Consider the following 16,929-nt stretch of genomic DNA (forward strand, 5'->3'; position numbering starts at 1 on the left):
CATTACTTGTACCAGTTATTCTGAACAAGTTGTCTGCAGAAACTACAACAAAACTTAGCTAGAGAACATAGGTCAACAAAATAGACCTTAGATAAATTTCGCAAAGCAATTTTATACGGAAGCCGGAAAGTTACCTCTAAAAGTAGAAGGGCCACTCGCTACATTTCTGACCAAGGCAAAATCACGTACAAAATCAGCAATCAAAAAGAATGAAATGCCGTACTCGGATAAAAAGAAAAACACAAAGCAATGCGCATTTTGTCACGAAATCGGACACACACCTGTCAACTGCACGAAAGTAACAACCACTAACGCGCGAACGAATATAGTCGCGAACGAATATAGTCGCGAACGACTGTGTTTCAACTGCCTATGTCACCACAAACTAGCTGTAAATTGTAACAATAAACTCATCAAAGATACCAGGACTAAATTTTACATATACGTCAGACGCGCGTTTCGTCTACAAAAGACTCATCAGTGACGCTCGAATCCAAAAAAGTTAAAAATGCCAAATAAAGTACGAAGTTGAAGAGCATTGAGATCCAAAATTCCTAAAAGTGTTAAAAACGTCATCACAGTAGCAGTGATTTTGTTTTGTTCAATCATCAATGACAGTGAAATAATGAAACAATAATTCGCTATTAGCAGCCAATTTGGTTCAATTTTGTCAAAACAAGCAAAGAATCATCGCTGATGAATTATTCACTTGCAAGTGAATAATTCGACCTCATTTAATCCATATCACCCTCATTTCAACCCATAAGCTAGAGATTGGTTATGCATGAGTGAGTCGTGTTCAGCAATTAAAAGGAAAAAAATGTCAATATTGAATGTAAAACAAGGGTAAAACATTTCATTTTGATTAAATCTACAAAAAAAAAAACATTCTTATACAGGTAAAACACGATAGATAACTTATTTTTTTAACCTATAACATGAAATCAAACAGATCTAAACCAATCCAATTGCACGAGATCGTTATCTATTTATATTTATGTCTATAACGAGTTATATAACCGTCAGAATTCTTCGGATGTCATCTAAATAGGTAATTAGATGGCGTCTATAATGAAATACACACGGACTTTTGATATATATTATTGAGTACATGCATTGTTAAATTTTTATTTCCGACTGATTGTAATTTGGATATACGTGTAGTATGTTATAATTCAAATATGAAAATTTGAGTCAAATCGGTGAATATGAATTTGATAGCTGCAGCCCCTTTAAATTAAAACTGCTGATAAAATTTTCCTGGATTCACATTTTTATATTTAAAGTTTGCGATGTATTTCCTCACCACGGTGGCTCTAAATTAATTCGTCATAAAACAAAATGTTCTTGTTTGACGTCTGTGTTCAAAGAATTTATAGCATTGTGTATGGATTTGAAACCAATTCATTGAGTATACCTAACCATTAGATTTGACAAAATTTAAATTAAGATTCTTTCAAGTGGACATTCATAGCAATGCATCAATTTGTATTGCCTATTGCACATAGGATTTTAAGGGTAAACACTATTGATATGATAATGACGATTGAAAGTGTTTATTTGTAATGTACAAATACGTCAACAATTAAATGTACCGTTAAGTTAAAATGTATGCTTAATATCATCATTTAAGAAGCTTTCATCTATATATGTCTTGCCAGGTGAGTAAAGCGGTCTAAATCATATTCAGGTATTTATTGCCGTCATTACTTAGTATACTGTTATAAACCATTAAAACCGTTTTATGTCTTTATAAACACGAAAAGAATAAACACCATGGGTAACATAGAATATTTGTAATTTAATAAACAGAAATAATACTGGATTGTCAACATACACTTTAATAAATAAAGTATTTATTCAAATATTAATAAAACATGAAAGGCAAGTGTAAAAAGAATAAAACGCATATGAAGTTAAGTGTATAGGGTCTCAACAAGAATCAATATGATTTTCAAATCCTTAGATTGTAAAAATCTCAACTTCCGGTAACAAATGCGGCGCCATATTTATTAAATTCATTTTTCACCACTGGTTGTTCTTTTCTGTCGTATTGCGGGTATATACGTCTCATTCCATTATAGGAATATTTCCAAGAATTATGCTTTGCAAAAGGTTCTTGGCTTGTGGCCATTACTTGCATGGCAGTCTTATAGGGGACTTCTGGTGACCTATGCCAGTCTGTAGTTTTGGTTTCTAGTTTTGCTGGTCCGGTACTGGGAGGTTTATATCGTTTAGGAAACCTTCTGTGTACTGGGGGTTCTCCGGTTGGTTTTCCTTGATATGTCACAGCATATGACGTATTAAGATCAAAGTTTACTGGTACACGATCATTGTGTTTTAAGTAAACATTGTCTGTGTGATGAAGTCTTAAATCTGGCAATATCAACTTTCTCCCTAAAGTGCGGTCATATCGACCCTGCAAAACAGTAAAACGATATTTACTCGACATACAATATATAATACAACTAGACATAAAAGTTCAATAGAAACTTTCAATAAATAAATTCACATATAGGAAGTATAGCAGCAAAACACAGGCCCTGAGAAATGTGTAATATATATGATCATGGTAATAGATTATGTGCAATTAAAGGCATGAAATAAACTCATCAATTATCGTAACATGCAGTTTTTACTTTCATTCAGGTATTTTCACTGCCTGCAAACCAAAGTCTTCAACTTTTTATTCGGGAGTTAAAAACATAATGAGTATCAGTCCGTCCATCAGTCTATGAATTATCTTTACATGTTAAGATCCTTGTGAAAATACAAGTCACTTATAGGACGAACTGGTACTCTTAGTGAGCACCAGAATGATCAGTTTCCGACCATTAACATTAAAATATGTTACTTGATCTTACAATATGGGGTCGTTACAATTCAAAAGACATACACGGTATACTGTTGAAGGCGGTATGGTGTTCTCTAAATGTCTTTGATTATTTTTGGCATTGCATTTCTGTCTAATTGACGTATCACGCAAATCTCTTTCTATTCATTTTAATCACTTTCTCATTTTGAGAACCAGGGCTAGACATGAATTAACTTATTATTACAGGTTTCTTCCAAGAAAAGTTTTCGATTTCATTATGAAAAGCCATCTGAATCCATGGTTATGTTACAACCTATAAATAACTGAATATGAAAGATTGTCATTTACCAACGACAAAACTAATTGGCATGTGGTTTGAGAATGAAAGGATTTATTTTGAAATTTTCATTCGGTTCAAACTTGTGTCATTAAGGTTTCAATTTATTTTTTTCAATTTCTTTTTCTTCATTGTCGGGTTACAGTTCCATGATCCAATCTTATTGTAGATTTACCGTACAAATAGAGGACAAGCTACTGTTACATTAAGATTACAGTGGAATGCACAACTTTGCGTTAAATTAAAAAAAAAAGTTGCAAACAATTATCTTAGAATCTGTGACAAACATAATAAGAAAGTAAACAATTCCATGACCATGTAAAAAGTCTCCCTTGTAAACTTTTAACAAAAACAAAACTCTTCAATATGAAGCATCAGAATAAACTGATTTCTTTTTTGCTTCACATAGAACAAATCTGGTTATAGATATTTTCCATTAGAAAGAATTACATCAAACATGAAATGATTCTGTGTTTTCCAGACCGTATATAGATAACATTAAAACATGTAAAAAGACACGGTAATTTGAAAAGAATCAATAAAATAACCAATACAGACATACGACAAAAATATGCAAATCAATATAAACACAACTCTGTATATTGTTTAAAATTCTAAACTACTAATCCTACATAATACTTATTCATGCTAGCCTAAAAACAGTCAATGACTTCGCTTTTAAACACGTACAATTATTCACATATTGATATACAAGCACTTTAACTGTGAAAAACTGAATAACGTATCTTTATTGAAATGCATATGAACCAGAACTTGTTAAAACTAATTACCAGCATAATACTACTGTGTGTTTTAATTGAAATAAAACTATAACCGCATAATTTGTTGATAGAATAACGCGAAAAGAAAATGCGTCCCGAATTCAATGCATTTCAAGTTCTATAATCTTTTTCTCATTATTAACTTTCGGAATGGAAGTTTCATTCGAAAATTGGGATTCTACGTTGCTGATTATGATGGCAGTGTTTTTGTTGGATATCAGGGTACTGAAATTACATTAGGTTATGAAAATAAGTATGATGATAAAGAACATACTGCATTTCATGGACTCTTTTTACTCCATAATATTTCAAAAGTGCTGTACATATTAAATTAAATTGTATGAATCTAACACAATTGGTATTACATTCAGATTACTGATATAAAATAAATGTTTAATTATCACAGCCATTTTTAAATTCTAGCATTGTTTGAACAACCTAATATCTATATAGGCCTATTCAAATATCATTTTTCATTCACGACTATTAAAAATCTAAATAATGACACTTTGCCTTTATTCGTGATCGTGTTCCGTGAAATAAGAAGAAATTATTTTTGCTGTTAATTGAACTAAAATATTAACAGCTAAATGACATGTTTTATTTTCTTAATCAGGCATGGGAACCTTTCATCAGTTAACGCGAGAAGAATGTTTTCCCTTACTTACTGGCCAAAAAGTTAAATATTAAGTTTATATATATAATGTGGATTTGGATCGTTCTCATGTCAGTGACTATTCTGATGTCATACAGTTTATGATTTTGGGTCCTTGTATAAGGGACAACCATTCAGTGCAAAAACGTTACTGTAAATAGGTTTCGCGGCTTTAACAGATTTGTCGTTACATTTATGAGGCCCCTCATGGGGGGGGGGGGGTCCTAGTAATCACATAATCACCATTTTTTTGCCAATATAATCACATAATCATTAAATATTTGCTTATCTTTAGTAATCAAATAATCATAAACTAAAAATACAGTCCTAGGTAATCAAATAATCATGAAATATTTGGCTTAATAATCAAATAATCATTAAAAAAACGGCCAAGTAATCACATAATCAAAAACCCCACGAGGGCCCTCATTTATAAAGGGACCTTCATGTTTTATTAATTTGTATTGTGTCAAGTCAGTTTTTTCAAAATCACATCAGTCAACCAGATAGAATTAAAATAAAAACACCATACACATAAAATTAATAAACACAGCACGTATCCGTGATTTTAACATTATGTCAACTTCTTAAGTTTGAAATGTTTTATTTTGAACCATAAAATGATAAAGGAAATGCTTAAAATCAAAAGTCATTATAACAATCTTAGTTTCTGGATGATTTTCGAAGGTCTGTTATTTTTTCAGACTTCCCGAAACTCAATACAATGTACAAGACTTTGACCTATGCTTTGCTATACAAGTTTTACATTGGTGTATCAAGTATTTGGTTATCCTAAACATTTATACTTACATCACCAAAGTATACTCCATGATCCTGGAAAGAGTGTCGGTTGTCATGCTCCGAAAACACATTGGAAATTTTATAGTTGATCTGAAATGAAAATCGTCAGACGTGTTTATTATGGAAAAAAAACTAATAAATACTGCAAACATGTCGAAATAACATAAAGACAGGAGGGGTCAAGGAGTTTAAAATATCACAAACCCCAAATATAACTTAGGTAACACGAACTGGGTGATGCCCGGGAAATCTTCTTATCTCTAAAAGTGTAATGTAAAAAAAATAATTGTACTAAACCTCGGATACAGATCTTAACTCTCAGGTAGAACATTGGTATCTTGTTCAAAGACACGTCTAATGGCACGGCACGGAATAATAATTAAGACAAACTTCCACGAACACACAATACCTCATGAATGCCTGGACGTCTCTTGTGTCGAACAACATTTTGTCTGTGTCGTATAAAATAGGACATAGCTGGATAATGGTCAAGTAATTCCATCAAATAGTATACAACTTTTCCGTCTTTTTTTATTTTGGCACAGTTATGGCCGTCAACTATCCTACCTACAGTTATTACATAGCGTCGTTTATCTGATCTTCGGAGCTATGTGTACTTATATCAGGGACATATATATCATTCCCAGCTTATATATACTCTTTAAACCTACCAGAAGTTATCATTATTGTCGATCTTATACCAATTACCGAGACATAATTATCATTTAAATCGAAATAATATAATTTAATATCTCTAATTATTATTTTATTTTAATTGCTAACATTGTATGTCTATTGACTAACGACTTCGACCAAGTATTTTGCATTCATCATAGCGATAATATGAACAATTCTGTCTTAAATTTAGCTTTAACTTTTGCTGAGGTTGCCAATTAAGTTACTGCGCTGAAACTTTTAGCGGCATTTATTGATTGCAATTGCATAAATATATATGTAATACCCATTAAACAGTTTTTTAATATATGTTTTTTTAAAGTATTTATTGGTGTAACTGTTAAAGCAATTAAGGGCCATAACTCCTATACGGTACATGTGCAAATCGCCAATATAAAATTAGACCGCTTTTATGTCATCAGTGACAACATATTCAAATTTTAAAAAGCGTGGTCGAATGGTTCTTAAAATTAAGAACGGAAACGGATGAAGCCACACACCCATCTGCCGTATTAGTCGCAAGCCTTGCTCACTGCAAGACGAGGCTATTCGCCGTACAATCCCATGTCAACTTGCTGACCGGATTTCCGTCGTAGAATCCTGATAAAAATTTAGGTTAGGGTAAGGGTTAGGGTTTTAATTATCGACTATCGGCTAAAACAGTGTTTTATTTTATTTCTGGGAAAATGTAGACCATTCAAGAAAATAAAAGCAATATACAATATCTCCAACAAGGGTAACTATTAATTAATAACATTTTTCATATAGTTGCATTATTGCTCTTTTCTCATTTTCAAGTTAATGATAAAAGTTTAATGTTATGAATCTTTTCAATGCAAATGTTCAGAGAATAGAATTATAAGTGCATGTTAAGTCATACAATACCAAAATTGAAATAGGTCTGCATACGACTTTTCCTGTGTCAATGACTTGTTAATTTATTTAACTTATTCCCTAGATAAAACATTGATTTATAGCCGTATAAACATCATATTTGATACCATATCATTCGAAATTGGCTATTTACCGGTCTGATTTAAATAGGGTATCTTAATATAGGTATACACTACGAAACTTCGCACAAACTGCATATTTAATTTAAACGCCAGATTAAAATTCATTGAAATTATCGTTTCTTTATCGTGAAAATGTTACATTAAAATAATTTTTAATCCGGGTGAACAGCTAAAATATATATACCATGGTTTTTGCGCGAAATGGTTCTGGTGGTGGTGCAGGCTTTCCTGGTTCGACAAACTGAGCGTTCATCATGGAACCAGTACTTGTATCACATGTTCTTTCCAATTTTGCACTGCTGCTTCCACGATGGACGAACTGAAAGAGAAAAATAATATATCTGTATGTACAAGAATATAAACCAGAGCCTTGGCACATAGAGGTTCCCACTTCGCCTATGTGGGAAACTTAATCATGAAATAACAACAAATTTACCAAACTTAAGCAAGTATTGTTTGTTAGATTGTGAACCTCCTGAAAATCCTGGCACTATTCAAAGAATTTGTTAATTTGTGTTTCTAGATTTTTAAAATAAATTTCCAGTTAGAAATATGAAGTAAAACTGGTTTGTTGTCTCACAGGCAACCAAAGTCGCGGCGGCGAATATTACAAATGCAACTCTTAAATGTCATATATTGACCTCAATATTACTGGTATACTTATTGGTCAAGTTGGTATCTGTAATACAATGATTTGGCATGACAAATAAAATAGTGTATACGGTAAGTAAGATTGTGGTAACAAACAAAAGCGCTTTCATTATAGCCTTCATCTCCATTTTGACGCCCCAATGGTCAATTTATGGTTAAGAAAGCATATCTTACGTGTAAATCTATTGTAAGATTATTTTAACATTACGAGTTTTAAAAACTATTTATACCATTATATAATCATGCTTACTTATATACATTCATATAAAAGTGGAAAAACGGGGGTGTTGTAAAATATCTTTACAAGATGAATATCTTATACATTTATTTGATTAACTATGCAAATCTTGATTCGTCTACTCGAAATCTGTATAACGGTAATCTATTTAAATAGTAAGCAGGTTTTTTTGGGATATTCTCGCCGCTTATCTAGGCTTAAATTTATTGAATAAAATGTCAAAGTGAAATTAAATTAAAATCAATAGTAATGCACTTATGTTTTAACAAATCGTGATTTGATGAAAAGAACATGGTCCCACTTAAAACAAACAAAATAGTTATTTCAATAGGTATATATACATTTATATTTTATGGGCTAGATAAATACGAAAACTTCTTGTCTTAAGGTGTACATATTAATGTGTTGGGCCTGTAAGAGGCTCTAAATGTTTAACTTAAATTGAAGGGGTATGTTAATGACCATAAAATAATTAGTTACTCTATTTAAAAACAGCAATGAAAAGGTAGAATGCTTAATACCATATTACACAATGCAGGTACAAATATACAAATAAAATGGTATTTAGTTACATGCATAATAAACTTCTTGTTAGAGCTCGTAAAACAATAGTGATGATATCTAACAAGGGACAAAAAGATGTCCATCTACCTGCCACCAGTCATGAAAATATACATACTTCACCAAAAAAAAAATTAAAAAAAATAAAGCGATCTCCTCTAACCTAGTCATCCTGTCATCGCCTTTTCAGTTGTTTTTACGGGAAAATGTTGTTTTGTTTCGTACCTTTGTTTAACCCTTATTTGCATCTAATAAGAGGACTTCGTTTAAATCTTAATTATCTTATGACACAAGATCCATTAACAAGACTTTCTATAGAACCCCTTAAGTATGTCTGAGCTTAATCCGTTACCAAAAAGGGGTTAAAAGAAAGCTTTTTCCATTTTTATGGTGTCCGACACAAATTTTAAAGAAATTTCTCCTTTCACTTCTTTCAACATCTTTTATACATCATCTCCCTAACAGTAACGTACAACAGAGAAAGGTCCAGGGAGCAACTACATACAAATTCAATGATGACCACTATAGAGGTTATGTTAATTTGAAAGCATATTATAATTTTACCCGCAAATGAAGACATGATAGAATAGTCGACTTTTTAATTTGCTACATGCTGATTATCTCATTCTAAGTTGCATGCTTAATTTAAAATTCATAATCCTTGTTGTTCAAAATGAAAATTAAAATAACATAGCAACTCAGCAATAACTGTGAATAAAAGTATATTGATCATTTTCTATTTTGACGAAATTAATTATATTTAAACATCATGGAACATTTAATAATTAATGTAAGCAAGTTAAAGGGGATTTAAAGTGGGTGACATAATGAGTTTTGACAATAGAAAATACATTGGAATGGATCTTTCTTTGTTGTCGTATATCCTTGTCGTTCTTACAATGATAAATGAGTTCCATTATTCAACATTCTTTTTGTTATACGATTTACTTAAAAAAAAGATGGCCTAGAATTTTTACTGACTTAAAAAAATTTAAGATACGATCGAATCCTTTTCATATTGTGACAATTGTTTACATGATTATTTTGAGAATAGTCCTTTTATTTATTCAAGAATTAGCAAAACAAGTTGACAATGTACAAGTTAGAATGTGATCATATCTACAATTTGTTGTGCCAAGACTTGATCAAAATATACGAGAAAAAAAATGTTTTTGAGTTTCAAACTATTTCAACTGTGAGCATCGAAATTTAAAAAAAGTTTAAAATTCATTATAAAAATCTTTAAAAGATGAAATAAGGGAAAATAAAGCTTGAAGTATCTAACATCATATTTCAGATGGCAAAATTTAAGAAACAGAAAATATACATGGCAAAATTTAAGAAAACAGAAAATATATACAGTGTATAAATATGTCTTTTGTAGATACTATCTTTCGACTTTGAATAGCATTAAAACAAATTCTCACTCGTCATTAAAATAATAAATCTAATCGATATAACACAATTTATGTAAATAGAATTTTAATTTAAATAAACAATTGAAATTAAATAGCAAATACTTACCCAAGATCCATCTGGATCGACTGAAGGAACAAACTGTCTTCCTCGTCCCATTTTTAACTTTTAAAATCCTTAATATATCCTCTTCATTCCGTCAAATAAAAAACTACCAAGTCATTAATTTCGATTAAATTACATGTTGTTCGTTACTTAACAACTTTCATATTTTAAAACTATTAGATTCACTACATGTAAATCAGATCACAGGAAATCAATCGTACTTATCAACGATCAGACATTTAACTGTGACGTATCGCTGGCACAACCGAGTCCTTAGTTACCACCCGTAAAAAGGGGGAGGTGGTCGGTCAAATGAATACAACGTAATCTGTGTTCAAGACACAATAGGCATTTAATTGAATAGCTCAATTAAAAGTATTTGTTTGTTAATGGGTCAATAATCGCAGGAATTAAAGGGAGATCATGCAATTATTACCAATAAAATATTTGAAATTAAATAACGCTAAAATAAAATTATTTCCGTGTCCGTTCAGCTCATAGATCAGTGCAATTCCATCGCATTTAAAACGTTCTTAGATTTGAATTAAACAGAGACATGCAATATATGTCTCTAGATTAAGTATTCAAAATATAAGATTTATTCAAACATCTATTCATATGGACTTTTGGTTAATTTCAATGAGACATGTGGCGTGTTAAAAATCCATACTTTATGATAAATTTTAAGTTATTTTTAATACAAGCAAGGATTTCTTACTATACAAATCCTTGATACAAGTGAAAATCATAGTTTGGTGTGATATCGGTAGCAGTACGGTAAATCTACCAAGTATCCCCTCTTTCCTGTTTTAGTAAAAAAGAGAGACTGGAACAAAAGCAACAGTTTTCTTATAAAAAAAACCCGTCGCCATGCTTTTCCATCGCTTGTTGAAAAACGTACGTTAATATATAGACAGGATATCAAAACCACTGTTGAAAAAGCACATGTAATCTTGCAAATAGGCTGGTAAAGATGCCAGTATCCTGATTAGTAAAACGATATACGAGTTCCACTTTTATGTTTTTGATAATCTAGTAAAAACAAAGATTTGTGTATGTTTGAGCGAGAAAAAAAGGGGGTGTCAATAACTTATTACTAAATTAAGAAAAATAGTTAAATACAGATAAGGGAATAAAAACAACTAACTGTACACTTTTACAATGTCAACCCTGTTTTATTTACATTTTTAATGATAAGCCTAGTTAACAAATTAAAAAGGTCAAGATTTAAAAATGATTAAAAATTTTACACGAAGTTTAAAAGAAATATACATTTTTAATCCTACCCTTTTACATCTTCAACACGCTTGTATTATTTCATCACGGCATAAGGACAAATTGTCAATGCTGAAAAAAAAAATAAAGATATGCATTATACAACTTTCAGCAGGTGGAGAACCGTAGAATGGTTAATCTAGTGATAGCATGCTTGTGTCGAGTGTGGAAAAACTTTGAAATTGGGCGAAGCAGCTTCTCTTTAGTTCTCGCAACATTCAGGAGTAAGAGCAATTAAAGAATCATAGTGAGCGCGCTCACATACCCCACGTCCCCACATTGTCATTGGAGAAATTAAATAAGCGTTAAGAAAAGAAAATTGTATAAGAAAAAAAATCGTAATTTCCGGTCTATAAGCACATCTACATAGTATGTCCTTATTACCTACAAAGTTTCATGAAATTCTGTTGCGTGGTTTCAGAGGACTGAGTTGCGCGCTGACAAACTGTTGCAGAAGTACATTGAAGCAAATAAGTTCAAAGGAGCGGAACTCCTAGAAAAATAATTGAATCGTAATTTCCTGTCGATCAGCACATCTACATATTATGTTCTTATTATCTAAAAAGGTTTCGTGAGATTCTGTTGTGTGGTTTGAGAGGAGTTGCGATGACAAGAAAAAGGACTGACTGACGGATGGGTCAAAAACATTATACCCTCCGCAACTTTGTTGCGTGGGGTATAATAAATAATGTGTCTGGGTAGAGTTATATGCTTCTGTAGGTCCACTGGGGTAAAACTGATGACCGTAACTGCATTCACGGTCATCCCAAGATGTCGGATGAAAAAATAGGTCAGTATCAGTATTGTCTGTTACAGTGTTTCTATATCATTTTCCTTACAAAGGAGACATTGATACGATGTAAATTTACAAAAGATTCACACGGAAATCACAAATTACTTCCGAGAAATGTGCCTGAAACAGGAAATTCGATTTAAAAAAATCGCTAAGATGACCGTAAATCACAATCGAGATGACCGTAATAGAATCAGCAATTCATAACAAGGGTGACCGTAATTGGTTAAATGGTCGTAATTTGTAAAAGGATGACCGTAATTTTTAAATGATGACCGTAACTTTTAAAGGATGATCGTCAATTCTAAGAAATATCCGTATTTGTATAACTACTTTTTTGTATCAAATGATTAATGGTGCTGATATAAACGTATTTATATGAGAGTATTATCCTATAGGTAGGAGAAAATAAGACGTGCTTTAAATACAAAGTTCACCATATATATCTTTTTTTACGGTAGAGGGTATAATTTTTAAAATGAACATACAAGACATGCACATGAAAAAGTGGGGAAAACATGCAACAAAAGCGCGATTAAATGACACCTTACAAGAATAATAAAAAAAAGTGTGCTGCACAGCCTCCAACTAAAAGCCAAAAGATTTTTTTAATTTCTGGAATTCCTTGTGATGACATATAATAAATGCACTTTTTGAAAAATGCCAATGGATGTACACTCATTGATATTATATCGTCTTTGATTTGTCTTCTATTTTTTCTTGCAAGTAAAATAACAGAACCTGTTTTTAAATACTACGACCAAACTAGTGAAAGGCGAGCTCCAGCAAAATAGACCCTTAAAATAGTCTTGTGCGTATAGCGTAATCTTAGTACACATGTTTTCTATGATATATATATATATATATATATATATTGTTTTATTAAAGTGCAGCCTGATATAACATTATAATACAAATATGAAACATATATGATATAATCTTTCTAATCATAATGCCAAATTTTCCCCCTATTTTAACGGGCCACTGAACATAGAAAATTATAATGTAGATGAGGCATGTACTAGAGACACCTCAGAGGGACACATTCTTGTTTCTTCAACTTTTCGTCGTATCTCTGTCAATTTGTATTAAAATTTTAAAGTCGTTTTCAATAAGTATTTCATTGTTTACGAGAAATTTGCAATTTACTATCATTGTCATGAACTCAAAATACGGCAAATAGTTAAAAATAAATTGATGAAACATGTTTATATCCGCTAACTAAGCCCCTATTGAAACAAACACAACAAAAAGCTATGAATACAAATACGGATATTCTTAGAATTGAGGGTCATCATTTAAAAGTTACGACCATCCTTTATAAATTAAAGTCATTCTTTACAAATGCGGTCATCTTTTACAAGTTACGGTCATCTGTTTACCAATCACGGTCATCCTTGTTTTATGTTACGGCAAGGAATTGTATATTCAAATATACAATTCCTTGGTTACGGTCATCTTGAAAATATTTTGATGATGATTTACGGACATCTTAGATATTTTTTCAAATTGAACTTCGCGTTTCCTGAACATTTTTCGGTAGTAATTTGTGATTTCTGTGTGAATATTTTATTTTACATCGTATCAATGTATACTTTGTAAAGAAAATGATATAGAAACACTGTAACAGACAATACAGATACTGACCTAATTTTTCATCCTACATCTTGGGATGACCGTGAATGCAGTTACGGTCATCAGCTTTACCCCAGTGAGGTCTGTAAACATTGAGCAGACATTTAAAAAATCTGATTGTGTAGGCATATACATGTACGAAACAGGGCTTATATTCATAACCTGTCAATAAAGTGATCTTGTCCAAAAATATTTTGATTTTGAGTTCTATCAAAAAGTGGTTTATTTTTTAATTGAAATTGTTGATAGTACAAGTATTTTGTCATGCATTGTTATCTTGTAAGTTTATAAATCACAAGTCAATTCTTCATAAACTGTCATCGTTTTAAATTTATACTTTTTGATGAAAAGTGTATCTCAAATTAATCAATATTTTATAATATGTTATTTGTCTTTCTAGAATAAAACTATGGTCTTGAATATCTATGAAATATTTGCCACTGGGCAATTTGGAGACAGCAACCAGGCAGTCCAGTGCATACAAAAACTCAATCTCAGTTGACTGTTGTATTTCTCGTGAACCCTTTTTTCTACGTTTGTATTGAGATATTTTTGGAGAAAGATAAAAGGTGTGATACAGTTTGCCTCCCCCCCCATGATAATTATAATTTAGTAGTAATAGAGGGTAGTTGAGTTGTTTAAAGTCCTGCACAACGACTAAATTGTAATTGACACGAATCTGCATTCGTAGTCTGCATTTTCTCAATTTATTTTTGTGATGCTTGTAAAATCTAATGATGTTCATTGGTCCCTGGTAAAACCATAAATATACATGTCATACCATATAACGATAATATTCATTCAATACAATACAATACAATAATGATAACAGTATTACATGTCTACGTTTAGGGACTGTAATGATTGCTTAAATAAGAGCAAACATTGAACATATGTAATAAAATAATCAATAGGTACAGTATTTGAGAATTATTTCAACATCATCAGTGACCGAGATATATATACACTTTGTAAATTCCGAACATTGAATCATACACTGCTAATTGAAAAGGGGAGATGGCATAACATTGACAGAAGTGAAAGAAAATGTTCAATATGTATGAAAGGAGATATCAGAGACGAATATTACCATATTTTTGTTTGCCGGGCTTTACAAGATGAAAGCAGAAATTTATTCCAAATGAACTAATACCCAGACATAACATTATCAAATTTAACACACTGTTTAATTCAAAACGACCAAATATACTAAGAAACCTCTACAATTCTATACGATGTATTAATAGTAATCTCACTCCTTCTTAACAATAATAAATTTATTTATTTCTCCTAAAAAAAGTATTTCTTTATACAATTTTAAATTCCACATTTGACAGTATAAGTATATATATATATATATTCTTTTATATGTTATCTCATTCGAAATTTTATGCATTTTTAATGCATTTTTATTTTTATCAGGGACTTTCTAGTATAGAAAGTCCCTGTTATTATGTATATTATTTTTTTTCAACTTCTCTGTAACCTTTGTACTTTCATGGTTTTATGAGAATAAACTATCTATCTAGTTAGCTTTAATATTAAAAACTTTGAAAATTTTGAAAAAATAGTTCCTGGTTTACTCATAAAATAGGTACTGTAAACTCAGAAATTATTTCATACATTTATTATTCCGAGTTTGAAGAATGGACAAAAGTGCAAGATAAATTATTGCGATTTCAGAAAAATATGCATTCAGATATCAGAATGTGAGTTCTTGTCATTGCATTATAAAACAAAGTTGCATTATTTGCTTTATATGAAAACCTAGCAAAAATTTCTGATTTGACAGTCATAATTATGATTTTAGTACCAAAGAAAAAAATCCCTTGCTTGATTTCTGTTACAAAAAGAGGCTTCAAAATAGATATGATATTTTTTCAATTAACAGCTTTCACTTCGACTCTTCCCTTGTATAGGCAACTCACATGGGTCAATATGCTTTATTGATTTCCCATAGACGGTAATGGTAACTTTTTCTTCTGTGACTCGGTCTATATCGGAAACTTGGATATATATGATGGCTTGTTTTGAAGTTGGAGACATTTGCACATATGTGGTTACATTTTTTTGGTACAAAGTGAGATTCATTCCTCTGTAAATTTGCATACCTGAAAAATTCTTACCATTTTGTTAAAAATTCTCTTTTTTTTACACTATAAGTTCTTTGAAAATTTAATACTTGGAATAACACCTCATCCAGGAGGTTAGGGACGGATGAACATTTCAGTCAAAGGAGCCATGGGATTAGGGCACTTTTAAAAAATTCCCTTTTCATATTGAATGAGGAAAAAAATGTGGTGAATATTTGACCACCTCAGATAAAAAAAAGTCTGTCGTTGAATGATTCATATAAGCTAGATATACACTTTCTCACATGACATGCCAGTCATGAATATAGGAACTTGCATAACAAAATGAGGTCAATTATCTGTTAAACAGCAAGTTTTATTATTGCTATGGCAAATTTGTTTTAATGGAAACAGCAAATGATTTATGGTCACAGTGGTTTGCCTGTTTAGTGTATTTCAATATGCCCTAATTTTACATACTACCTTCACCTCACTTTGTAAAATACATGTTTTAAACATTTATACAAGAAAGTCTTTCATTTAAAAGAGCCCTTAAAACATCACTTGCTAAGATCGACATTTGTTTCTGCAGAATGAATAATACATAAAGAGGAACAAGCATTTTGTGAGTAATGCATGGAAATACACAGTCCCCAAACAGTTAAACATTCATTATAATGTAAAGAAATTCTAACTTAATCTATAACTTGTTATGGTGTAAACTACATAAAATAATAAACAAACCTACCACTAAATTCTTCAAACAATTTACCAAAGAAAAGGAAAAAAAATCAAAAATGTCAATTTCATCAAAAATTTAATGCTAGGAAAAGTTAAACTAGGGGCTCTTAAGAGCCTTGTCATTCACCTTGGTCTATGTGCATATTCAACAATGGACACAGATAAATTCATGACAAAATTGTGTTTTGTGATGGTGATGTGTTTTTAGATCTTACTTTACTGAACATTCTTGCTGCTTACAATTATCTCTATCTATAATCTATGATTGGCCCAGTAGTTTCAGTGGAAAATGTTAGTAAAAATTTACAAATTTTATGACGTTGTTAAAAATTGACTATAAAGGGCAATAACTCCTTAGGGG

General features: G+C 31.2%; 1 protein-coding gene across 2 annotated transcripts; it reads right to left on the bottom strand.

Annotated features, from left to right (window-relative positions):
* Positions 1-1,781: 1,781 nt before the first annotated feature.
* LOC139520505 (testis-expressed protein 36-like) lies at positions 1,782-10,597 on the bottom strand. Of its 2 annotated transcripts, XM_071313187.1 has the most exons (4): positions 10,056-10,597; positions 7,266-7,400; positions 5,400-5,480; positions 1,782-2,419 (listed from the first exon to the last, which is right to left on the bottom strand). In XM_071313187.1, the coding sequence occupies exons 1-4, from the start codon at positions 10,104-10,106 to the stop codon at positions 1,979-1,981; spliced, it is 708 nt and encodes a 235-aa protein (XP_071169288.1). In that variant the 5' UTR covers positions 10,107-10,597; the 3' UTR covers positions 1,782-1,978. The 2 variants fall into 2 exon arrangements, with proteins under 2 accessions (XP_071169288.1, XP_071169289.1); XM_071313188.1 differs by lacking the exons at positions 7,266-7,400; positions 10,056-10,597 and adding an exon at positions 5,800-5,956.
* Between the last annotated feature and the right edge of the window lie 6,332 nt (positions 10,598-16,929).

This window comes from Mytilus edulis, chromosome 4 (assembly GCF_963676685.1).
Source record: "Mytilus edulis chromosome 4, xbMytEdul2.2, whole genome shotgun sequence".
NCBI lineage: Eukaryota > Metazoa > Mollusca > Bivalvia > Mytilida > Mytilidae > Mytilus > Mytilus edulis.